Below are 27485 nucleotides of genomic sequence, written 5' to 3'. Positions count from 1 at the left end.
TCGGCAGACCTCCGTGAACACAAAGTCTACGTTAAATTTACGAAAAACAACATTACGTAACAACAAATACGTACTCTGAAGTTTTAAATTTTTTATTTCACTCATTTAAGTTTCAACAAAAAATAACCATGAAAATAGATGTAGCGAAATTAATAAATGAAATCAGCAAACACCCAGAGATCTACAATCCAGATCACAAAGATTTTTCTAATAAAGAAATAAGGAACAACATTTTTAATACTGTCATCAATAAAGATATGAATGGTATAAACGGTGAGTAACATACTTTATTCTTTAAGTTAAACATTATGGAAAATTCTATTATTCATAATTATAAGGCTCAGGAGTAAAACTACTTTGATTAAAACTATCAAAATATGCAAGTAATTCTGTCCTTTTAATTAATAGTGTCGTTTACGATTATTTCAAACATTTTAATAACTATTTCTTAATGTTCTTTGCTTGTGGAATTAGAATACAATTTTCAATAATACCTACTTTATTGATATTGTGAACATATTAAAATATATTTTATATTGTAACACTGATAGAATAATACGTATTAGCTATAGCTACGAAATAATAGATGAATATTAAACAATTATGTTGTATTGTCAATTGATCAAAATATTTCAATCACGTATTTTTAAGAATTAAAATCTAACTTACTGCAGTTTATAGTTCAGTTATAAGCTATTACTTTAAATATGTTGCTAATCTAGTCGGACTCTTTCAGACTATTCAGTAAATATATTATACAAATGTTTACATTTCTGAGCTCTAATAGATAAAAATTAAGTATTGGATTATTATAATTACCTTTTGAATATCATAACTAATTTAGTACGGGTCTTATAATATCGTCATTGCTGCATTATAATTATCCAAACTTGAAACTATAAAATAGTTGCCTTACCTTTCTTAAACTCCATATTACAATTACAATAATTACATGCCATATAAAATAAATTGCAACTATATAATAATATTTTCAATGTAGTATTTCCGATATTAAAAGATCCATACAACATTTATTACGGTGATAAAGACCTAATTTTACTTAATAATTATAGCTATAGATAACTCTATATCGTAATCGTTCAATACTCACAATATATTTCTACTAAAACTACGTATTATTTGTAGGTAAGTACGTAAAAAAAAACCAGTAAACCTGGCTCTGCTGTATAGTAAGTCTCGTGTGTATCTCATCAGCCATAGGTCATTGTGATAGCAAGTGTATCACGGTGAAGTAACTTTATGTACTATACAGTTTATAGTTCATACCTATGTATGAAATAATTTATTTATATTAACATTTATGTTTTAATGACGTTGATGAGAGTTCTACTCCCGGAAATTCTCTGGAAGGAATATTCCCGGGAAATAACAATTTTACTCAGTAATTATATTTTGTTATTATAGACAGTCACATCTGTTGATTTATATATTTTTTACAAAGTATACATAAGTATAATTCTATTACTTTATATACTAATATAGATGTAAATATTACCCGACTTCGCCGGCCAGGGTAAAATTATTCTATCTTCCTCTCGATTTTCCATTTTGCTTCAGTTTAAATACAAATAGAAATAACTTTAACTGCAATGATTAATTTTATGATTTTGAAATTCATAATTCTGGACATATTTTTGATGTTCACGCAGACAAATTAGGGACAGATTCAAACTTAAAAGCTGACGTAAATCCAATATCGTTAAGATTGATAGTGTTGTCGTATGTGTTTACATCAAAAATATTTCCAGAATAAAAAAACGAATCATGATTGTAAATCATAAAAGTAATCATTATAATTTTGTTCATAAGTATTTGGTTTTAATCCATGACTTATCACGCGGGGTAAAAATTTACATCAATCCAACTTAACATGCTACTAAAATTATTATCGAATTTCTAAAGTGATTACATGACATATTTTCACATTCACACAAGCCACAAAAATATGGGTAACCAACTTATATAGTAAATAATTGATAATAATTGTTATTAACTTGTAAGTCAATACCGATATAGGTACCGTAAAAGGCAAATCGGCGTAAATAGATTCAAAGTATAAATAGCTTAAAATGTGTTTAAATATTTTAAAAATGTCATTCTCTGTATAGAAAATAATAACTTAAGTAATAGTGGAATGTATCAAGTTTCTACTATTATTATTTTTTAAATTACCTACAGCAAAAAAGATTTGAGCAGAATTCCGTATAATACAATATGATGAATAATAAAACATTATTTACACATTGTTCAAATGCTGAATGCTAATTGTACGTTATTGCAAATTATACTTATTAACGTTTTTAGTTGAACAATTTTCATTAAATACAAATAACTACTTTACATAAAGTACACAAAAAAAACTAACGAATTAATAAATAAATTATAATAATGAAAATGAAGGTAGTAAAACCTTGACATTTTAATCAAAGATTTGTATTTTTACTTTTAAAATGTCAATAGCACTTATATGGATTTTTTTCTCACAATACGTCTGTAATAATTGATATTTTTGCATAATATTATAAAAATACATCATCATATTATAGATATAGGTACCTACCATATTTTATACTTGTTATAAAACTTATAGGTAGGTAGGTATTTGAATAAAAAATGTACTAATTTATGTTTTGTATCCTACATTTTGTGTTTTAGTTTTATTACCAGAGTTGTGAACTAAATGAGTTCGCATGTTTTTTTTGCTATTTCATAGAAAAAATATCCACCCCTGAGCTTTTTTTATAAATAGTTATTAAATTATCGTGAACCCTTGGCTATAAAATATTTTTATATTTAAATAAAAATTAATGGACAATGCGGTTATCTATTATCACAGTTCAAAGATAAAACTGATAAAAACTTACAACTTACGACTTCTGATATCATTTTTAACCGCATGAGTATACCTTCATAATATGAACACAAAATAATTTAAAATTGTTAACATTGTTAATAAATATTATTTTTGTAAATTACACAATAATAACGCCTGGGATTTATGCCCCCCTAAAAACCCAAAAAATTCCCTAAAAGTTCTAAATAATGCACTAAAAAAATGCACTAATTATTTTATTAATTTCAATAATCTTAATACACATTCTAATAAATTTGTTATACCTAAATAATAATATATATTTTAAAGAATATGTAGGTAGTAAAAAGTTTTACAGACAAAACTGATCGTTTTGGACTTCTTTACTCTGGAATCACAATTATTTCCATACGTACCTAATTAAAACTTTATATAGGCTTAGATCATATTATATTTACTTACCTTTATATAGTTATAGTTTTTTCAATTTATATAAAAATCATAAAAAAAGCATGTAAAAATCTTAAAATTAAATTTCAAATTCAAAATCTTTAAAAAAAACCACAAAAATCCTATAAAATGATCTTAAAAATTAAAATTTACCCTAAAAATGAGTAACTTATTTGGAACGATTGAATGGACTAGACTACCGACTAACAATGCTTTCAGACCATCAGGACATAATATTGAAACCAGAAGACATAATTACTAGACAATTTAGCAAAAAGAAAAGAAAAATAGCCTTTATATTATTATGAATCATCCATTTAATTTAATTTAATTGTTTATTTTATTATCTTTGAAACCCGTGATTAAACCATAATTTAATGTATAATAATAAATTAATATAATATTATGATCTATGAAAGTTAATGAAAAGGGGGATGTAACATAACCTATGGGGGGGCAAGCCTATGATTATAAAAACGTATATCCCACCTTAGAACCAATTTCTAATTACACCACTGTGTTTGATCAAAGTACTAAATAGCATAGGTGAACATGCTTATTACTCAACATAGGGCAAGATGAGTGCCTATATGATAGTTAAGGTGGGCTAACAGTATTTATCTGTTGTCAGTGATTATAATAATCGTAGTTGGGTTTTTGTAAATAGTTTTGGTATACTATTATTATAGTTTATAGACATTTTTATGAATTTGTACGGCACTGGTTTACCCGGAAAAAATTGTCTTACTTTTCATTAGATATAACATTCTTTTGTGCTTCTTTTTACTTTTTTGATTACGGCTGAATCGTTATAAATAATGACTCTTTTAATAGAGATAAATATGATTCTTTTTTAAAAATTCCAAAAATCAGAATATGAATAAATGCAGTGTACATAGGCGGAAATCCATTACAATTGCAGGGGGCTAACATTATTAACATCAATGTGAGCGGGGGGCTTTGATCCTACAAAAAAGTGACTATATTCACAGACATATGAAAAATATGGTAAATGTTCTGATCTAAATAAATATTATTCAACTGTTCAAAAATGAAAATATATTTTAAAATAAATATACACCTAAGTTAATTATATCAAAAAAGTTTAAGTCTATTTTTGTTATTCAGTAAAAAAGATAACTGTGGTATTAGTATTGTTTAACAGTAGGTTTCTGTGGCTTGGTGTGGCGCAGTGCGTACACGGAACTGCGGAAACGCATTGAATGTACGTAACGGCCGGCGTTGCTAGTTCCCGGATGGGTGACCACCCGGGATTTTTAGCAACAAATCCTTCCCACACATACAAAAACGTGTTCTTCCCCCTACTAAAACCTACCAACAAAATAAAATAGCTAATGGCCCAAGTTGCCGGGCTCAAGCTCAATAAAAAAAAAAGTAGGTTTCCGAGTGTACCATATCATTGAGTAGGTCACTGTAATGATTGATAGATATATTACATTTTAATTCAATTGTGTTTCAATCATTGTACCTATACAACGAAAAACGATTCTGAGTAGAGATGATCTGCCAGTCTATATTATTATACATTTATACCTACAACGATTCGATTTTATAACCATAAAATATTTTTATTTTATCATAATATATGTTAAAAATTTAAAATTTAAAATACTTGAATATAGTTCGGTTATGCTTTTGCTCTCAAAACTACAAAGTCCTATCATAGTATAGGTACTATTGATAATATTGATCTATATTAAAAAATCAGTACTTTCAACGATTTGGCCTTTATAAAATAGGTAAAAAAAGCACAAATAAATGCTACATCTAATAAAAAAAATAAGAAAATTGAATTTTCTGGGTAAATTGTGCCGTGCACATTTTGGAAACAGTCGTAAAAATACATGCGAATCAAGTGCTAAATATAAACTAAAAATTTGAAATGGGTGGGACTGGGGAAATGTCCCTTCGTCAATTATATGACATAAGATCTGTGATATTAAATTGTCGTCTCTCAATTCGACTTACCTATTTAATGAGAATTACAACACTATTTTAATTTAAGAATAACTAATTAATTACTAGGTAATGAATACTTTTTTAATATATTTATACACTGATGTAGTCTGGTTTGGCTTTAATATTATTAAAAAATAAAATGTCTGAAGTAGCCAATTGTGTTGATTCAATTGAAAATAATTAGTCTACGTGGGAGTGTACAGAACTAATGCGACTGGGTCATGTAGAGTATAATGTGAATATTCGTTTGTAGGGTATGCAGGTATTTTTCAGGTGTGTAGTTTTCAGTAAAATGTGTTTGGTCCAGTGCCAGTGTTGGGAAATATCTAGAAAAATCGAAAAATCCTTTTTTATTGAACTTCTAGAGCATTAGAGTAACCACTATTCCAAATTTCGTACGTTTTGTAGTTTTTGAGATGTAACGTGATGAATGAGTGAGTGGTATTTGGATTTTATATAGGTATAGAATACCCAAGGGCCAAACTCAGGGCTAGAAGAAAAAAATAAATAGAAATATAGAATGTAGGCATAACAATTTAATTATATGCAGTATCTATATTAAGATCATCATTATCCCCCTCTATAAACACAGTTACAACGAATTTGTGAACATTTAGCTATAAAAGACAACTTTTTTGCACATACCTACATTAAATTTTAAAAACAATAATAATTGTTCTTTGTTTGTTTTATATCGTTTACGCAAATAGCACATTTTCTACACTAATATAAAAATAATAATTATGTAATTGTCGAGCTGTAATAGTTTAATACTGGAAGCTATATATCAATAAATAATAATAATAATAATAATAATAGTGGATAATACAGCTATAGGGAATTAATAAATTAATGTTTATATTTGTTTTGATTAAAATTTGTAATGTTATTTTAATAACTATAGTCAAATATTATGATGTGGCGTGTATGCAATTGACTATAATATTGAACTATTGAAGTGCATATGAAAAAAATGGCTCTACGTTGAAATGGGTTTTCTATTGTTCATCATAATTGAGTGCACAAACGAATCGTCATAAAATTGTAAAACATTATTTTGTTACAGCACACAACCCAGTGAGCACACAACCCACGAATCAAAAACAGTTTACATGTTAGGTATTAACTATAGATATTTTAATGACAACATGTTTATTTTTTAACTTTTTCTCTCTCGTATATCATAAAGAAACAAGTGTTACGCTATTTTTGGACAAAATAAGTAGATACGAGGAAAATCTAAAAGCATTTTTTAATATCAGGCGCCCGCCCGCAAATTGACTGCATTGTAGTTCAAGTAACACTACAGTTTGATAGTTATAATTCTGGTTACATTGCAAACAAAATTAATTTGTATTTGAACAAACAAATAATATAGAAAATGTAATAGCATTTAACCGTTTATTATAAATTTCGTTTCCAACAATATTATTATTTGAGGTTCCAGTAACTAGATGCTTTATAAACTTAATACTTCATTTAATTTAATTTTAAAACGTATTGAGAATTTGAGAACCTTGAATATTAAAATGAATTCATGCATTTTTCAATAAAACGAAATCAATTACCTACTAAATTGTACCTAATGACATTTTTTTTCTACTAGTAATCTAAGTAGTAACTATAGTATGTAAGTAAGTACATACCTATTATATTATATACACTTGACTGTATGTACCTACCTTCCTTATAATTTCGTTTTTATAGTGAATACAAAATTAACCTACCTAATACCTACATTTTAATAAATTGAATTAAATTATTGTTTCTCATTTAATAATGATTATATAGATATTATATATTATTATTATAACAGAATTTTGTTCATTTTCATGGAACATTACAATTCGGTTCTACATTAAAATTTCAAAGGTAGATTGGAAATTATATTAACATTTATTATTTTACAAATGTATTGCATTAGCTACCTATCTATATAGGTAATAAAACTCTTTAATTATTTAAATAATATAATTGAATTCACAACAATTTCATTCCTCATATCAACCATCGCTCGTCAGTATAACTCAACTACCAAAAGGCAATTCACTCAATTTTAGATAGATAAATAGATATTATAGGGAAAGAAAGGTAGTCTATTTCATTTTTATTTCTATTTCCTAGCATACTAAATGATAGAATTAATGGGAATAGAATTCTATTACAGTAGTTGGATTTTTCTAAAGACTTTAATTAATTTTGACGTTATTGCACATTATATATTTATCAGAATGAAAAGTCTTTGGACCTTTTTTAAATCAGACTTCAATTCAATTTGGACGTAAATCAGTTGAACAAAAAAGTAAAAAGTTTAGATTTTAGAGAGTTACTCAGTTTAAATGAAATATTTTTAATAAATGTGTTTTGATATTTTGACTCGTATCCCTGGATCTTGAACCCATAATATTAAAATAATAGTATAATTTAGCATGTTGTAAGGGCAGTGCAACCCGCACAAATGTAGGGCCCCGCGGAAGCTGAGCTCACTCCAGAAAAGCAAATCATCACTAATAAAATATTATAATTTTAGAAAAGATAATATTTTTCAAACTACAGTTGAAATAATAATTTATTCTGTGACATCCGTTCGGTTATATGTGTAATCTAAATTTTATTTAAAATGTCATTTTATATACATTAACAAACATTTAAAAAAATCTCAACAATTTTTAAAAATATTTACTATTTACGATACATTGAATGAAGAGGATAAACAACGTAAATCGTAATTAGGTACTGAATTACTTAAACAGTCTAAAAGTAAACTAATATGAAACCATAGGCGTGCGGCGTACGCATAATTAAGTTTCAGATCCAAGTTTCAGTCCATTTCAATATAATACCTAAATTAATCGGTAAAGCACGATTGAATATTTTATGCGATGTTGCCACATTCACGTAACCAAAATGTTGTAATTTATTATTTTCACTATTACCTATTACACCAATTATTATGATACCAGACGCGAACCGTGAGCTGAGCCCAGATTTATCGACAATGTTATCGGTTAATAAATTAGTTCCGGACCAATAAAGTTCCAACGTTTTACAAATTTAAAATTGGGGGAAAATATAAGATAAATTAAGAGACAATTCCAAAATTATTATAGAAATAATATCAGTGTTCGATAGTATTATAGTATGCTTGACTCATAAACCATGCCGTATTTTTTTTTAATTCGTACCATATTTTGATTTTATTATTTTTATAACTATTATTATTATTATTATTATTATTATTATCATAATTATTATTATTATTATCAAACAGATTTATTAAATGTAACTATATTATTGACTTTGAAATCATGTTATTTTTTTGATATAATATAATTTTTATAATTATTTAAATAAATATTTTTGTATAATATAGATTAAAATGGAAAATGGCAACGTTGCAGAGTTTTTTATGCTCAATCGTGTAGGTTTTCTTTTGTATTCCGATTTCCTTTGACATGCCAAAAATGTTATTCAATCGTGTCGTAAAAAAGGTGTTTTATGCTCAATCGTGTCTCGGCCAAATTAATAACCTGATATAGTACTCACTTAACCTACACCTATAGTAGGTATTTGACAAAGCCACTCGTAAATCTTTTTATTTATTTTAGATTCAGAGCGAAGCGATGAATGTATTGAATTTACAATGATGTGTGTTTTTTTTTTTTGTGTGTCTGTCATCACCTATTAGGACAGTAAAAGTGCTTGGATTTTCTTCAACAGTAACTTTTCTGATAGGAAAGTGAATCTAGTTGGTACTTTGGGGGGTCAAAAGTAAAAATTTCCTAGAAGTTTTCAAAAGCGACGTGAAAAACAAAAGAAAAATTAAGGAAAAACGGGAATTTTTACGCAAAATCTGTTTTTGAGAAAATCGATTTTGGTTTTTGGTGTAACTCTAAAACAAAAGACCGTAGGGACATGAAATTTTGACTGAATGTTTATATTAGAATTTTCTATACACCATAAAATTTTGAAAATATTTTGACTCTTTTTGAGCTGCTTACAGACATTGTCTGTTTTCAATTTTTTTAGTTTTTTTTTCTATAAATATCAATAAAATTTTATCTGTTGAGTAAAAAAGCGTGAAAATTTAATATAAGGCTCCGGATATATCATTCTAATAGCAGTTGAAAAATATTAAAAATACATAGGCACAATTTTTTTTTTATAAGCATTTAAAGTTCAAATGTTGACAACATTTATCAAATTTAAAATTTATTAATTATTTTGTAGTTAAAAATGTATAAAATGTTTAACTTTTATGGCTAAGGATTGAAAATTTAAAACAAGGCTCCACGTAAATAGGTTATACATAAATTACTTTATTCACAATAATATCATCATCAAATATACTTGGTAATATCATAGGCTGACTGACAGTTTTCGCTCAGAATCGTTTTTCTTATACAATGATATTATATCATTGAATTCAAATTTAACACCATCCATTACAGTGACCCACTTGTAACCTACTGTACAGCAGAGCGACATCCACTTATCCTTTTTAGATTCTGATTTCTGAGTGAAGCGAAGGATTGGAACTATTCGTTTTACAGTGCAGTTTATTTTTTGTCCATAGACACTATTTTCGGCTTGTAAACTTTGTCCAAAAGTTATGTTCAGTCACTCTATAGATTAGAAATTTACAAATAGTGCCTTTGAAAATGTTTAGGTGCAGCATTTAAAACATAACACATAATATAATATCTACAGTGTAATCTTAGTTTTAAACTTTTCATAAATGTATTATATGATTTATTTATGTAGGTATAATTCAACAAAATATTATTTTATCCAAACAATTTTGCACAGGGCCCCACAATTTGTGCCGCCGGCCCTGTAACAGAAGCATGTTTTTATTTAAAGATCCTGAACGGGTCTCTACGGTATAATATGCGTATTACGTATATCATAATTTATACCTAATCTACAATAAGCAGTTAAACTTTACAATAGAATTACTTAAAAATTAAATAATAAATTCGAATATATCTTTAGATCGATTAAAAATTCTTCTGGTGTTTCTGGTATTTTCCGATGAATATTGAAAGAAACCAATTTATTAGTCTATTTTGACTCAATATGATTCTAAAATATAAGTCTTTAACCTAGGTACAATGAGTTGAAAATCAGCTTTCAGATGTTCATGATGTCACAGGTAACAAGTTTCAAGTATTTTTATTACTTTTTAAACATTTGAAAATTTAAAATGAACAGAAATCTAAATAAGTACCCACTCAAAAATAGTATTAAATATAATTTATTTAAAATGTTTGTGCTGCATTAAATATTTTAATATCTTGATAAACTTTACTTATGTCTTCCACATATTCTTTATACAGATCTATTAGTTTTTCAATATCATTTATATTTTACTTCATCTTCAAAATGTACATTGGAATCCAGTAAAAATATGTTCGGTGTTTCAAAACAGGTGTTCAATGCTTTGAAGAAATGTGTAGGTACTAGAATGGAATGAGAATTTCAATTGTTCAATAAGTTTCAGTATCATTACAGTGAGAAATATTCAAATATATATCTCTATGTACCTGTTCTTAAACAATATTGAAGGTTTTACTGTAATATTATAATAATATTTCTCAGATAAACTTAAAATTTGATTAAAAATTGTAACGAATTCATTATTACCATTATTTCAGATTTTATTAAGCTTGAATGATTGATTTATTGCATAATTTGGCTTCTTTTTTAGTTCAATTCGATAGAAAAAGAAATTACACAGAAATTAATTCTGAATATAATATTGTTTACAAATGCGGTCTGGTTAAAAATTGATAATATTTTACAGCAATGAGTACCTATACCTAAGTACTTTTGCCTAAGTAAGCTTTTGAATAGGTTTGTTTGTCGTGATCATCAGATAAAATTTCTTACGAACATATAATAGCAGACTATAATTTATTATTCCATAACTTTAATTCATGGTATTGTATCCATCTCGTAAGGCATATAAATTGCTTAAGTTTTACTTTATATACTTAAGTATTACATATAACTCAGTTATCAAAGATAAAATGTATTTTTTTAAATGAATATCAATATCAATATTTAATTAAATAAATAACATATCTTATTCTTAGGCTGTACGTTGAATTATAGTGAATACATGATTTAAAATATTTTAAATCTCGGTTTGGTTATATTTAACTGCATATTAAATATAATTACATTAATATTATCGATGTTCATAACATTCACTTAACAAAGCTATTATAATCACAATTATTTATGCAATATTTTAAGAAAATGTTAAATGATGAATCATTAAAATTATTCATAATTTATATGACGCAACCATATATTATCATAAACACATAATAGTTTTCATATTATATAGATTTCACTGTAAAACATTTAAATAAGAACTAGCTATGTACCAGGTACCCAATTACACATTTTGTTAGTTAGATCTGCACGTTAGTGTAATCCCAACTAGAGTATATTGTATTTAGTAGGTTTATTATACCTATAGTAGATTATTAATAGATTTTTGTCCATTTGCATACGTAAAAACATCAACCAGGCTAAACTTTAAAGTTAATCAATTTCACTTGGCGACAGTGGAGAATGAATATATTATTATGTAGGTTAAATATGTGCGCGCGCATCGTTCGATACACGCTATAATATACATAGGCAGTCTGTTGTAAAGAATACTTTTATTTTATATTCTAAATACATATTCAAATACTATTAGAATATATCCTCCTCCCCCCCTCGATTATATTTGTCAGTTTTGGAATGGTTGGATATTAACGGTGGTTTCATTCAAAGAGAATAACTATTGTTTATGTTTATATTAACTTATAATGTGCCTAATTTGTAATGGAAAAAATTGTTTGTTACAAAATATTATAGACTATTTTCCAGCTTAAAAAAATATTCAGAATACGTATTTGAATACTTTACTAGACCGTATATAGCTTATAGGTGTATCGTATATATGTCATGTATTAATGTATAAGTACTATCTATATATATATATATATATATATTATATATTAAGATATGTACAATAATTTGAAATTAATATTCTATACATTTTTTATATATTTAAAATCGAAACCCTGCTGAAACTTTCTGCATTATACCCACTATGAATATCTACACCACAGCAATGAATGCACTTAAAATAATAATTTATTAAATACCAAAACACCCCAAGATGTTTAACTTTTATAGAAAGCGCGGAATTCTCAAAAATCGAAAGCCAAATTTGTTTTATAAAGATGTAGAGTTTGCATATCAATTAGAATATTGCTTAAAGTATTGTTAAATAGGTAGTTTAAAGCTGCGGCCTGCGGTAGTTATTTACCGAGTTATTAGGTACCTATAGTATCCATTATGTAATTATACTATTATATTAAGTAAACATAGCTCAACCCAGAGTCGTTATAATATTATTTATTTGATGATTAATCATCGCATTAAACTTTATAACTTAATATATTAGTTAATAATTAACAACCAGACCAAAGAGAGATTTTTTGGCCAACTTTTTTCCCTTCATACACATAATATTACAAAATACTTACCTACGTCGTATAGATATTCATATTTTATATGACATACTTTGAGTTTTGTGTTTCAGTTTTTGAACTAAAATGTATTTGAAAAGAAATACTTTTTTCTTAAGAAAAAAATAATAGTTATTTCTACATGGGTACTTTCACAAACGAATACAACTTGAAGAAACTTTAAAATAATTTCCCATCTTTGGAATATTCTTTAAAGTTTCCTTTAAACGGGGAAACAGGTACTAATGAGGTAGTATTTTTTTTAATCTTTTTAAAATTGTTCGAACATTACACACTATAAAGACTAAAGAGTAATAAATTGAACAAGAAGACGTGTAGGTAGGTAATAATACGTGCAACCTGAAATAGTGTAAATGTAATGTGTAATGCGTTATTCGCGTGTTTTTTTCTTTGTTGTGTACTTCTTGTAATAATTCATGCTTTTTGGACAATCTTGTAAACATTTTAAACAACTTATTTATTTTCACTACTTGGTATAATAATATTTTATAGTTTTTAGGTAAATCTAGAGATTGTTATTAGTCTCCTATTTTTTTTTAAGTTAGGTGCCTACGTAAATTGTTTCATGTTTGCAATTATAATATTATTTTTATATTTAGACCGGTATTGTCAGTACCGGTTAACGAAGAATATTACCTACTTTTTATTTTAATTGTTGAATTTCAATACTGAAATATACCTTTATTTACTTATAAAAAGAATAAAAATGAATGCAATATACTGAAAAGAAATGTATGTTTGACAATTTTTTTTAAATAATTTTGAATTTTTACTACCTTACACGTCATATTATATCATTATGTACAGAATATAATTATTGTGTATTGTTAAAATGAAAATGAAAATAATATATGTATTATGTTCTTCTTATTATTTTTCTTCACCCTTCACTCCCAATTATATGGGGTCAGCCACCCTTATCATACACCTCCATAGCTGCAGTGCTCCGTCCTTTGCTCACACCATCTACATGACGGTAACATATTCGGATACATATATAGACGGGCGGTGGTAAACTCTCCCGATGGTAAACACTCCCGTTGGTAAACTCTCCCGGGTCAACATTATCAATTATGTTTACCTGGAGGAAGTAATATGTAAACTCTCCAGAGTTGTTTTAAATTGTATGTTCATATAATTATAAAAATTAAATTTAAATGTTAAAAACGTAATTTGAAATGTTTTTTCTATAATTTAAATAATTTACTTTTTTAATGAAATTCAAATGTCTATTATACATTTTAAAATGTGTATATATTATTATAAACATTAAATTATAATGCTTAAACAAAGTTATTGAATACAGACTCGGGACTAAGGAAAGTTAACGTGTACGAGTCAGGTATTACTGGAATACACTCGGGAGAGTTTACCATCGGAAGAGTATAGCTAAACGCTAAACAGATCATTAAAATCGGGAGAGGTTACAATCGCCCAAAATTCAAATAACCCTAAATGCAACGCGTTTGGGTAAATATAAATGAAGAAAATGAAGTGCACCGTTTGGGTACACGATTTATCACTATAAAAATAAATGTTTTGGTACACACAAGTTAATACAACGTTTGGACACTCCACACACCTAAGAAAATAACACGTTAACTCGTTAATACTTTAATTCCGTGTCATTCCTTATTCTGACTGTCCATCTCTTATTTGGTCTTCCTTTCCTTCTCTTTCCTTCTAGATTTATTTCCATAGCCACTCTCACTGCTTCCTCTTAGAGAGGTGACTCCCTCATAACACGACCGAACAATCTCAACCCGTCTTAATATAATATCCTCCATCATTTTGTCTATAGTTGGTCCTACTCCTCTAATGAATTAATTTCTTATTATATCCTCCCTAGTCACTCCACCTTAAAATTAATATTTCTGCTATTTTCACCCTCTGTCTGTTTCATTTTCTACCTACTACCCAACATTTTGATACATACAACATGACTAATCTCTCAATGGTTTTATTATGTCTGCCTTTTAACCTCGACGACATTGTCATCATTTACACCTAATGTCAGTATTGTATTAAATTTCCATGCCTAAAATATACAAATCAAACCTTTTATACATTATTAACCAAAAAATAACAAAATTTGCAAATTTTCGTAATTTTTTCGAAATGTTAACTTCAAACGCTTATCATAAATGTATTTTAATTATTTTTAAACAGCTAAAATAATAACTTATGTATAAGATCTTTTTTTCCAAGTCTAAAATGTTGAATCAATTAAAAAAAATATATAGACAATTATATAGTTATGATATTCATTGTCAAGCTCAAAATGTATTATTGTCAATTTTATAAATTGTAATTTAGACAATTATAATTTGCTAGTTTCATTTTCAGTCTTTCACCACTTTCCGACAAGTTATTGCAGTTATAGATATATATACTATAATATATATTCGGTATATACGCAATTTCTAGTATCAACCAATTATTTTTAGACATTTGTGTCTATACCTAGGTAGTTTATAATTTTAAAAGTTTAAAAGTTTAAGCTTTGAATTTTAAGGTAATTTTTTTTTGCTTAATTAATTAATTTAAAAATGTTATATTTGTCCTATTTTATAAGGCTTTAGCCTTCAGTAGATCAATATTATGTATTTATTTTTTATATATAATATTAATTTAATATATTATAGATACAACTCATTAATATTTATTATTAGATATGGTGAGTAAATATATTTAGTTAGAAATTAAATATATTCAATATTAGCCCAAACTCGGAGATAATTTAATTAAGTCAACTATAGCAGAGAAACAGTTTAATTGTTTAGGTAGGTATTTTATATTGCAACATGAGTAGGTACAACCAATAATTATTGTACTCTTATTACCAATTTTTTTTTCTGCATGGTCTATAGGTATCTATGGGCGTATAATTTTGAATATCTGATCATCTTATATTACATATAAAGACTTAAAGTACCTATACGGTTATATACTTACCTAACATTAGTATAAATGTGAGTTTTTAAAAATACACCGATAGATAAGTATTTTACACAGTAGAAATGTTTGAGACGGTTCCAAAAGTTCAAAACACTATGTATATATTATATATTGCACGAGTAATGTTCATTTACAGGCGAAATTCTGCAGCGCAAGTGGGACCAAATATTAAACAAGTATGCTAATTTTATTAGAAAACTGAGCAACGACGATTCGTCTGAAAGGGTTTTGGAACGATTCATGAAATGGCCGTGGACGAAGCCTATGCGTATCTTTAAACCGTATGTTCGCAAACAATTGTAAGTATTGTAATAAGGTACACTACAAAATATATAATAATAAATATACTTAATTTATCTAATAGTAAAACTCATATACCTACCTATTATTTATAAAAATCAATAGTTGAAAATGTGAATGCGAATGTATGGATTATTTTTGTTATTCTCATTCGAAGCCACAGTTTTAATATATTCTTCAAAAGTTTAAAATATAATCTTTTTTAGTTATATACATAATACATTATACTTGGATATACCAATATAGGTACTGTCGGTACTGAAACGTTTTGGCCTTGGTCTGTAGAAATAAAGAATAAATTAAAATTATCGTCGGGAACTCACTGAAGTTACGATATTTAATTTATTCTACCAAATCGAGTAGGTAGACCAAAAGCTCAGTGAAACGAAATTCTGACACGAATTCACAATATTGAAAATATACAATATAGTGCTTTGATTGTAAATGCCAACATTGTATACTATAAAGTTTTTGCCGGGAAAACGTGCATAAGAGAGTGGGTCAGACTGTCTGCAGAAGAAATTATGTATATTTTTTAATCAACGTTTATTTCCTTAGCAACTGATTTAGGAGCGGATAATTATTGCTTGAGCTTTGTGCGATTTAAATTTTATTTTCAATTTTTGATCAGAAGACAGAAATAAAACAAGTTAATAACTTCGAAATAAACATTGTTATAAACATTTTCGTTGGAATTTTACCCGGAGGTCAACTCCAGAGGCCCAAAGTTAACTACAATAAAATTCAATTATTTGTTGATCATTTTATTTTAAACGATCATTTTTAAATATATTATGTATCATAATATTACGATAATATAGTTTTTATGTTTCTTTTATCTTCGTCGTAACTTAATGGAAAATGCTGTTCCATATCGATTAGTAAAAAAACCCATTCAAATCATTAAGACACCGCGTGCTAAATAGACGGCGCAAAGTGCTAGTAAATATAGTCCAATTATACGCGTATTTAATGTAGGTACCTAATTATCAGGGTTGAGGACTTATAATACCTATAGTTATATATCTACTTTTATCTATTGCTACTTCATCTTTCAGCACATCCGTATACTGGAAGTAGCTGCAGGTACCTAGTACAATATATCAGAGTAATATTATACAATATTAATAGATACGATTCAAATTACAGTGAATTAAAATAGGACATTTTACTTGGCATACTTTTAAGTTTTTTAGACGGTGAAAATATGTTACTACGTTAATACGTTAAGACTTTTAAGAGGAAGTGCCAAGTGGTACCCACATGTTATATTGTCTCAGTCTTGCACACGTAAATATGGCATAGCAAATTTTCATTCACCAGTTTCAATAGTGTGCTTTCAGTTTTGATATTAGAGTAAACTGACCTTTGATCGGGCTTCATCCGATTGCGTCCCGTTTCAACCTTTTATACCTTTTCAGTATGTCGATTGCGTCCACAAGTCGGATAGGTAAAATTATTTTTTCTTACCTTTTTATGTTCCGATTGCGTCCTATTGTATAATATACAAGCATTAAATTACTCAATATTTCAATATGATTTTAGTAATGACTATTGAATACATTCGTAGTTCTAAGATTGATATATTGGAAAACAAATAGTCATAACTAGTAATTATTTTTTATTTATTAAATAATTTAAATAATACATTTCTAATCAGTGTTATAAAATAATAATTATACAAAAACCAATAAAATTAAGTCCAAATATGTAGAAATAAATTATTTAAATAATACATTTCTAGTTAGTGAATACGTCATTTAAAAAAAGGATTTTTAAGTGAAATAGTTTTAAGGTACTGTAAAGGGGTTATAATTTTATTATTTAAATTGTTTATTTGTTTATCAATAAATTCCTGTTTTTTTCAAATACTTTGCTCTGCGTTTAACAGGTATTAAATTATGATTTGACGTTATTTTGATGTATGTATCTGTTTGACATTGTTTTAAAATATTTAGAAATTGATGAATATTGTGGGATGCATGTGTAGAAAAAAGAGTTAAATTTCGAATGAAAGCTTTCGCTAGCATTAGTAGTACGCTGCATACTGCTGCTCATTTCAGCCCACATTTCAGGCGGAAAATGTGAATTTGAATCAATATAGTAATCAATTAAATAATCAGTAAATTTTCTGAGATTTTCATTTAAAGGCTGAATGGAAGATAACTCATAAGCATAGAATTCCCCTACCATATCAGGATTTAGATAAGGCAATCCGAAAATATATTTTTAAAATGATCCTACTTCACTGGATTTATTATTGTACTCTGAGGTCAATCCAAGTTCTTGGATTTTACGCCACCATGATTAGCCCAAATAAAAATTACATCCTTGTATTTTTATGAATGGCCAAACTATATTATCTGCTTTATGAATAGAAGATTCAAAATCAACGTGAATTACTTCAATTTAAATCAATTTTGGAACATTCGTTAATTAAACCTCTAAATGCATTTTCATAAGCGTTACATTCTTTACTGTTGAGTAAAAAAAAGCAAGAGGAATATAATAGTCATTCAACATACCATGAATAGTAAATAACTGCAGTAAGTAATATTTTGTACTACAACGGAATGTACCATCTACGAATATTTCTTTGACTAAGTTTAATGCTTGTAAGTTACTAGTACACGAAAACATGATGATATTATTTATTCTATCATTAATTAGTACAAATGGTTCACCTTGAATAGTTGTTATGTTTAACAATTCGATTGTTTCATGTACTTCTTGTATATTTTTTGGTAGAGTTGGTAATATCTTTCTTCTGGCCATATAAATTCTTCTGCATATACATGAAATATCATCAGTTGTCAAATCATCGACTCCTTAAAAAAAAACAAATCGTTCTAAATTAATTTACTCGAAAAATTTAAAATAATAAACTACTTGACTTAGATAAATATTTTCATCATTAATATAAATAAATTAAATAAATTAATAATTTTAAAATATTTTTTAGAACAAAAGTTGTTTCATCTGTCAGGTCTTTTTGTTACGCCCTGTATACTATATTTGCTAAATAATTAATTTTATATTTGAATTAAAAATTACTATTCTGCTTACCGTCTCTGTTTATTTGACTATGTATCAACGTTGCCGGCCTTAAAGTGATATCTTCTGTTGCTTTACGTTTTAAATTATTTCGAATATTTTGTCTTTTTAATAGTTCTGAGGAATCCGGCTCGTGACAATGATTAGTTAGTTTACTTTCATTTTCTAACAACAGTAATCCACTTCTCTTAAAATAACATTTGCATTTTTTGTTTGTGCAACTCCAACGCTCGACATCATTGGCTAACATTTTGTGAAAACGATACTTAAACTTATCAATAACTTTGATTTCTTTATTTTTTTCACTTATACTTTCACTAATATTTTGAGTATTCATTTTTAATTTTCAATATAAACAATAAACTTTAAAGTAGGTATCTCTCGACTCTAAGGCACTTGTCGTACTAAATCGCTACGTGATCGTAAATCGATAAAAGTATACCAGCCTTAAGATAAAATGTTCGTAAAATCATCAAGTAAAAACCAATTCGTGTTTAAATATACCTGCACACCATATATATGACAAAAATATTAGATTTAATATGTCAATTTATGTGTCACATACCTACTATACAATAGGACGCAATCGGAACACGGAAAAGGTGGGCAAAAAATCGTTTACCTGCGTCTGGGACGCAATCGACAAACTCCGCTTTGATCAAACTTGTAGGTAAGAACATTATCAGTGTTCTCTCGTTAGTTTTTTACGATATTTTAATTTTAAGTGAGTTATGTAAAACATTAATATTTTAAAACACTCATAATTCACTTAAAAATTAAAATATTGTAAAAAAACTAACTAGAGGACGCAGATAGTGTTGTTACCTAAAAGTTTGATAATAGGTCGATTCAATTCACTCTAATATCAAAACTAACAGCACACTATTGAAACTGGCGAACGAACATTTTCTATGTAATATATACGCGTGTGTAAGTTGGAGACAACAGGCATGCGGGTACCGCGTCCTCCTAAGTGTACCAAAATATACTTGTTTAAATATGTTCAACTTGTTTTCGCATTTACCCGTGTTATTTGTTGATAAATTATTATTGTTTAAAATGGAAAGGTTAACATTTTTATTTACTGTTCAAAAAGTGTATTTAATAACAGTCCTAAAATATAAGTTTGGTTTAATCGTAGCAGAAATAACTTTTCATACTGTTTAATTCCCTAATTAATTGTTTATAAATTATGTTCTAATATATTTAAAAATATTATGTGGCATTGTGGCAACCTGCGCAATTACTTTGGAAATGAAAATTTTTTCTATTATAGTTCATATCCAACTGCAATTGTTTCACTATGAATAGGCTTTGAGTGGGCCTATGCCTTATAGGTACCTACATAATTTACAAGTTATAATTCTTATAATTCATGTGAATGGTTTTAGTATTGATAAACAATATATCTGTTTTAGAATAAATACCTAACTAATGATAATGTTTAAATCGTTTTTCTACAGCCAAATACCTGAATTCCAATCCGCGACACAGCTGATACCTGAAATGGGCATGCCACACATCCCGATATCGACTCTTCAGCCTTTGCACACGATACCCATTATAAACAGCCTGTCTGGTGAGGACGCGATGTCTGGCTCCGAATTTCCGTTCCCGCTACCCACTGGGCAGGGACCGGTGCAGGGTAACGGTCCCGCCGAACAGGAGCTGGCAGTTCAATATGCACATACGCTGTCGGCGCCGACGACCTATGAAGGATTTTCGAATGCAATCGAGACGCTAGCCACTCCGAGACCCGCAGTCACCCAACTCACTCACCCGATACCGGAGCCTAGTCTCGAGATACCACAAGCGAGTACGGTGGAAATCATGGAAATCCCAGTCATGTCTAATATTGAGTTCATGGGTCCCGATATCTTGCGGCCAATACCACCGTCACAATTGCCGCGGTTTTTACAGGAAAATATGAACGGCATCAGGTCACCGTCGTCGTCGGCACGTAGTTCCACTGACGACGATGATGGTTACAACCATCTGGGGAGGAGTATCACAGCCGCCATGATTCAAGACATTCGAAGGATGATAACTATCGGCCGGTTCCCCGGCGACGATGAAGAAAATGTCGACGATGAGGAGGACGAAGACGACGAAAGCGCGGAAGATGACGAGATCGCGACTGACGAGGAGGCGGAGTCGACTGTAGATGATGGGCCGTCCAGTGCCAAAAAAATACGGCGACAGGAACAGTCCGGCGAAAACAGCGACAAAGGTGATAAAGGCTGCACAGGAGCTGACGGTGATACAAGCCACACGGGAGACGACGAAGATGATGGTCAGTCGGACGTTCTACCTGATCTGCCACAGCCCAAGCCGGTGATCAAGAGAGGACCGTCGGATTTCAGTGCGCAGGAGCACATATTTCTCGCCTGGGCCAAGACGATGAGCACATTTACGGCCAAACGACAGGCTACAATTAAAATGCAAATCAACAAAATTATGTCTGAGGCTGAATTCGAAGATTTGGACGACGAATTTTTTGCAGGTTATTTTATTAATGTAAATTAAATATTTATACATAATGTACTAGTTGATTATGTACACAGGTACCTATTTTTGAACACTTAGCTAGCTGTCATTTTCTTGGTAAATGCATGTGTTCGGGTGTTCCTATAGTTCCTTATTTTTACATAGTAATTTGAAGTAATTCATTTAAAAACAACATTTTTAAAAAATATTATATTTTAATATTTTATACCTACCAGCTATTTCTTAGGTACCTACCTGCTATTGTACGTTTTTAAAACGAAAACATATATTTAATTGGTAATCAAATTTACCATTTTATGTGGTAAATTTTCCCACACAAAATTTGGGAAATGATAATGTTTTGTAAATGTTTTAAAGTGCTTGAATAATGAATACTTGACTAATAATATTTTATAAATATTTTATTTTCATGATTACAAAACATTGTACTATATGATTGCATAAAAATGTTGACTTAATATTTTTGGAAAGTTTCCGTAACATTTTTTTTTTGAAAATATATGATTAAAATAATAACTAATAATAATAATTAAAACTTCTTGGCCAAAGAATATAACTAAAATATTTCCTAATTATTTAAGCAACTTTTTTTAAATATTTTGACAACTAGGTATTATTTTCTTGAAAATATTGTTACCATAGTAATTTACTATTATTTTCTGTGTCCGAATATGGCTGTATTTGAAATAAATTTCGTACCTATGTTGTTAGATGTATGATTTGGAAAATTACCATCAATTTCCAAAAAAAATTTTATACCAGTTGTGACCACAGTTTTGATGCTCAATATGATTACACGTTATGTAGTGGTGTAGTATAATTAGGAAAATAAATTAGAAAGGTTTTCAAAAATTGTGCTTCTATAGTTGAAAATACATACAATAATACATTATAAATTATACAAATAGTTCAATAAAACCAAAACTAAATTTATAAAATCAATACAGACCCGCAAGGGCTCTGTCCCCGCACCCCCTCACAACTTATTATAATTTTTACGGTAATAATATATTTACAAAAACATTTAATTTGGTACTCAGCAGTAAAAATAAAATACTTGATAAATGAAATACAATAATATACATCTCAAGTACTCAACAACTCAATGCTAATTAATTATTTATTTGTAATTAAAAATAAAATAACATTGTTACGCAGTGTTAAATCTTATAATTTTAAACGGTGATTAAGTATATAGCGAATTTATTTAATATTCTTAATTTTAATACTACCAGAAATGTCTTTTTCTATATATATCACAAAAGCATTTGAAAATCTATCTTGATGCATAAAGACTGCTGAAAAAGACCCCTTATTATTTTCCCCATTAGGGGTTGATTTTCCAAAAATCCTTTCTTAACGGACGCATACAACATAATAGCTATCTGTATGCCAAATTTCAGCCCAATCCGTCCAATGGTTTGAGCTGTGCGTTGATAGATCAGTCAGTCAGTTTACTGTTTTATATAATATACAGATGACATCTCCGTAAATACTAAATTACATATTCTAAAAATAGCTAATAGGCAATAATAATATTTATACCTGTGTTACTACTATGATAGCAGGTTATCTATACTCATAGAACAATAATATACTCAAGCTGTTCAACAACACAATTATAAAGAACTTATATAAAGTTCTTTATAATCGTGTATACAACGATGTATCATATTATTATATTCATATCATCAAAACTAACATTAATAACAACAATTGATTATATTATATTCGATAAATTGATATTAATTATTACTTATTACTTATCACCAGGGCTCGGAACTTTATGCGCTAAAAAACAATGAAATATGTGCATACGTATGCACTAAAAAAACGCAAATATGCAGTATAATATGCATATATTATTTTATAAAAAATATATATTTTGAGGTATAATTATAAATATTTTATTTATATATCTTTTTTTTTTTGATGATTTGGAGCTGTTATACTAAATCTATTACCAGAATCCTAAATTTAAAAAAAATAGAATTTATCGAATACAGCGATTATTAAATAATGTTAGGTGTTAATTAGTATTTATCCAACTTATACAACATCACAAATTTTTTCAAGTATTTACAATAATTAAGTACTGCATTGATGCAGCTAGGTACCCCAACGAGTTATAATTGGTTCTGGAAGTAAAGGGATCTCCGGTGCTTAATTTTTGAAAATTAGTATACGTGATGGTGCTTTTTTAAATATTTTTTTTACGTTGGCTACGATTTTATGAACAGTACCAAACTGATTTCATACTTCTAGTTACTTCGTACTATTAGTTGGATTAAAGAATGAATATATTTAAAAACGTAAGGGGGCTTAAATAAAACTAGATGGGGCTAAGCTCCCCCTAGACCCCCCCAAATTGCGCCTATGCTTGTCAGGTGTAATAGCCTACTAACGGTACTTATTGGATATTGCGTTGATTCATCAATTATTTACCTGTGTAAACAATGTATACTTCTTTTAATACCTATAGCTTTTACATACATATAGTTTATGATATTATCTAACGTTAATTTTGCAATATTTTTTCAGCCAACAGAAAGCCCCGTCGGCCTATTTACACTTCACGCTATTGAATAAAACGTTTGTTGTATTCCGATCAGAAGTTGAGGCCTCAGATGTATTTCTGCGGAACTCTCTCCAATAACATTCCATCACCGAAGATTGCAGCGCTACGCACTTTTCGTTACTTAATATAAATTATAATTATTATTATATAGGGTTTACGCATTTATCAATCGTGCATTTGCGCGTGTTTATTATAAATTAATTTCTTTATTCGTTTCGATGTTACAATTTACTTTATTAATAACAAAAAGTACCTAATAAAAAAAAAAATAACTAGGTAATAATAAATGTATAGGTAATAGAAATAATTATACTTACGTTTAAATTAAGTTGAATTATGTGTTGGAACAATGGAACCAGTGCCGCAACTAAGATTTTTCGAAAAAGGGCAATTTAACCATCGAAGTATCCAACATCATTACCTACCTAACTTAGTTGCTAGTTAAATGTCGATACTTCGAGAGATAAAGCATTTGTTAATAGGTACCTATCAAATAAAAAAAAAATACTCGCACTTAGTTTGAGACTCAATCCAATTGATTTATAGATGATTAATTATTTTAACAAAACTTCCAAAACAGGAATCATTCCTAGTTATGTACCTACCTATCTATTACATAACTTTACAAAATACTAAATAGGTATATAGGTATACCTATTATAATAATAGTGAATGTCACAAACTATAAACATAGGTACCTATGTCACATAAAATATCGAAAATACCTACTTAGGTATTAAACAAATTTCATTTTTCTAGTTTTTATACTAGACAAATATTTCTTTTATATTTAATTCTGAAGTTCGTCTATATTGTAAATAGATATGTCTGAAAATCAATTTGACACCAAGAGAATCTAAAATAGTTTTTTTTTTTTTTTTAACAATTTCTGATGTAGTGATGTTATAAACCTCTTCGCTGTCACTGTAGCAACTGGACTAGTTAAAAATATTAATATACAAGCTGCCAACATTTTGGATTAAGTTATTGCATATATTGTTTTAAATGAAAAAAAAATCACCAATCAAAAATAATATATTAATAATTAATACCATGTAAAATATAAATAATTAGTTTTTGATCATATCTCAATGAATTGCCTTGGTTGTCGCACTGGTTGATGTATAGAGTAAAGTCTATAGGTACCCATATATATTGTTGTACTGTGCTCAAGAAATATATTATTGTTTGGACAATTAAGAGCTTATAAGACAACAGTACAAAAATATTCAATCATATACAAATTATTATAACTTTTAATTATAATTACCTACTATAATATTTAATACACAATTGTATTGATGTATTAGTAAATATACTCATTGAATATTGCAGCTGTTAAAACTTATGTGTGTTTTTCATATATGTCTGAAATTATTAATTTGTTAAATTGGTATGCCATTAAGATTCTTAAGAAATTAAAATTGTCATTATTCATAATTTATGATTACAGAAAAATGAAACTGGGATGATAATCTAAAACACTATAATACTATACATACCTATAACCCCATTTTTGTCATTGTCAATAGGTATTTAATTATATTTATAAAATTAAATGCAGAAGGGTTAGGTACAGGGAGGGGATAATATATTAATAAACATTTAACTTATTACGTATTTTAAAATGTTGATATATAAAAAAAATTTAAAAATCTGTTATATTAGACCAGTGTTTCTCAACCTTTGTATAATGGCGACACACTATTAAAATATTTCATACTTTGCGACACATAGTAAAAAAAATAAGAATAATAGGTAGTATTAAATATTTATAATTAGTTCATAATATATAAACTTAAAAACAACAAAGAAAAATATAATATAAAACGGCATTTTAATGAGAAATTTGTGACTGATATTTCTTACATAATGTATCAATCTGTGGTGAAATCTTCGAGAAGGCGACTCTTAGCTCCTCTTCGACATTAATTAATCTTTCCCTTTTTTTGTTTTTAATTTCGTTCAAAGCAGAAAAAGCTACCTCGCACAAATATGATGTTACGGAATGAGCCAATTTTGTTAAACTCGGATATTCTTTTTTTGTGTAAATCTAAAATTGAGCTCGGGCTCGAGCTCATTAAATTTCATTTGAAGAGTGCGATAGTTTTTTAATTCAGCAAGTTCTTCTTCCTCTTTTAATGAAAGATGTGTGGTTTCTAAACTATTTTTTCGTCACAAATGAAACAATAAGGAATAGGACAATGTTCGTCGCCGACCCAAAAAAATCCTAATTTTAAATAATTTTCATTGTATTGACGATATTTACCTTTGAATTTTTTAGAAGGATTTTCTGATTTTTCTTTAAAACTTGACGATGCATTTACAGAAGGTGACGAGTTTTTTTCTGTTTCCAAATTGTCTTTATCTGTATTCTCTCTTACTACTTGTATTTTTTTAATCAAAAATGTATCCATTTTATTTTAATTAGTAGCAAAAAATTATTATTGTTGGTAAATTAAGAAAATAGGTCTATTTGACTATAGAAATAAATGACAACTGAGCATAGAAATAAAGTGAGTTATAGATACGGTGCATGTTTTCAGTATAATTAATATACTATACGTATTCACTGTTTAAAAATAAACGAAAATATCGAAAAACCAACATTTATCGATTGAAGGGATTACACACTATAGGCGATTTGAACGCGATTAATCATTCAAAATTACGATAATAATAATAACCCAACGATAATAATAAAATTTATTTTATGTTGATAGCTGATAATCTATTTTTATTCATCATGGAAATTATACCAAATACCTATGAATTTTTGAAAATAATTAATAGTGTTAATGATACTTGGACATTTTGTCATTTAATTTTAGTACTTCACGCGACACATTTGGACTTGCTCAGCGACACACCGGTTGAGAAACACTGTATTAGACCTTTGCATGTCAAATGTCAATGTAAAAATTATGTTTTTAACAATTTCAAATACAGTCAGTATCATCTATGACAATGGTCAGGAGATCGTAAAATTATATCATTATAACAAAATTTGATTTTGTACATTTACATACATAATTTACATTTTGGAGGGGCCTTGAAATCAACATTATTATACCCCATATGCTATTACGACCACCGCCGTTATAGATGGTCCAATTGTTATTAAAAACAAATAATGACCTAGTTTTTTAAGTTGCAACTCATTGCTGTTTTTAAAATGGCACACTAGAATTTAAATCCCAAAAACTAATAAAAAACTACACCACAAAACACATTATGGAACCAATAACTATACATTGGCATGTTAAAT

General features: G+C 28.0%; 1 protein-coding gene across 1 annotated transcript; it reads left to right on the top strand.

Annotated features, from left to right (window-relative positions):
* On the top strand, nt 1-27484 carry LOC132934647 (uncharacterized). Its single transcript, XM_061000975.1, has 4 exons — nt 1-273; nt 15914-16076; nt 20595-21634; nt 24181-27484. The coding sequence occupies exons 1-4, from the start codon at nt 129-131 to the stop codon at nt 24222-24224; spliced, it is 1392 nt and encodes a 463-aa protein (XP_060856958.1). The 5' UTR covers nt 1-128; the 3' UTR covers nt 24225-27484.
* Nucleotide 27485: the final 1 nt, after the last annotated feature.

The sequence above is a fragment of the Metopolophium dirhodum genome, chromosome 1 (genome assembly GCF_019925205.1).
Source record: "Metopolophium dirhodum isolate CAU chromosome 1, ASM1992520v1, whole genome shotgun sequence".
Lineage (NCBI taxonomy): Eukaryota > Metazoa > Arthropoda > Insecta > Hemiptera > Aphididae > Metopolophium > Metopolophium dirhodum.
This window is presented reverse-complemented; position numbering and strand designations above follow the sequence as displayed.

What these genes read in the sequence shown, in the direction of transcription:
- LOC132934647 (XM_061000975.1), top strand. Translation starts at nt 129, where the DNA reads ATGAAAATAGATGTAGCGAAATTAATAAATGAAATCAGCAAACACCCA. An exon ending in AGATATGAATGGTATAAACG is followed by an intron (nt 274 to 15,913) that starts GTGAGTAACATA and finishes GTTCATTTACAG; the next exon opens with GCGAAATTCTGCAGCGCAAG. An exon ending in GGACGACGAATTTTTTGCAG is followed by an intron (nt 21,635 to 24,180) that starts GTTATTTTATTA and finishes ATATTTTTTCAG; the next exon opens with CCAACAGAAAGCCCCGTCGG.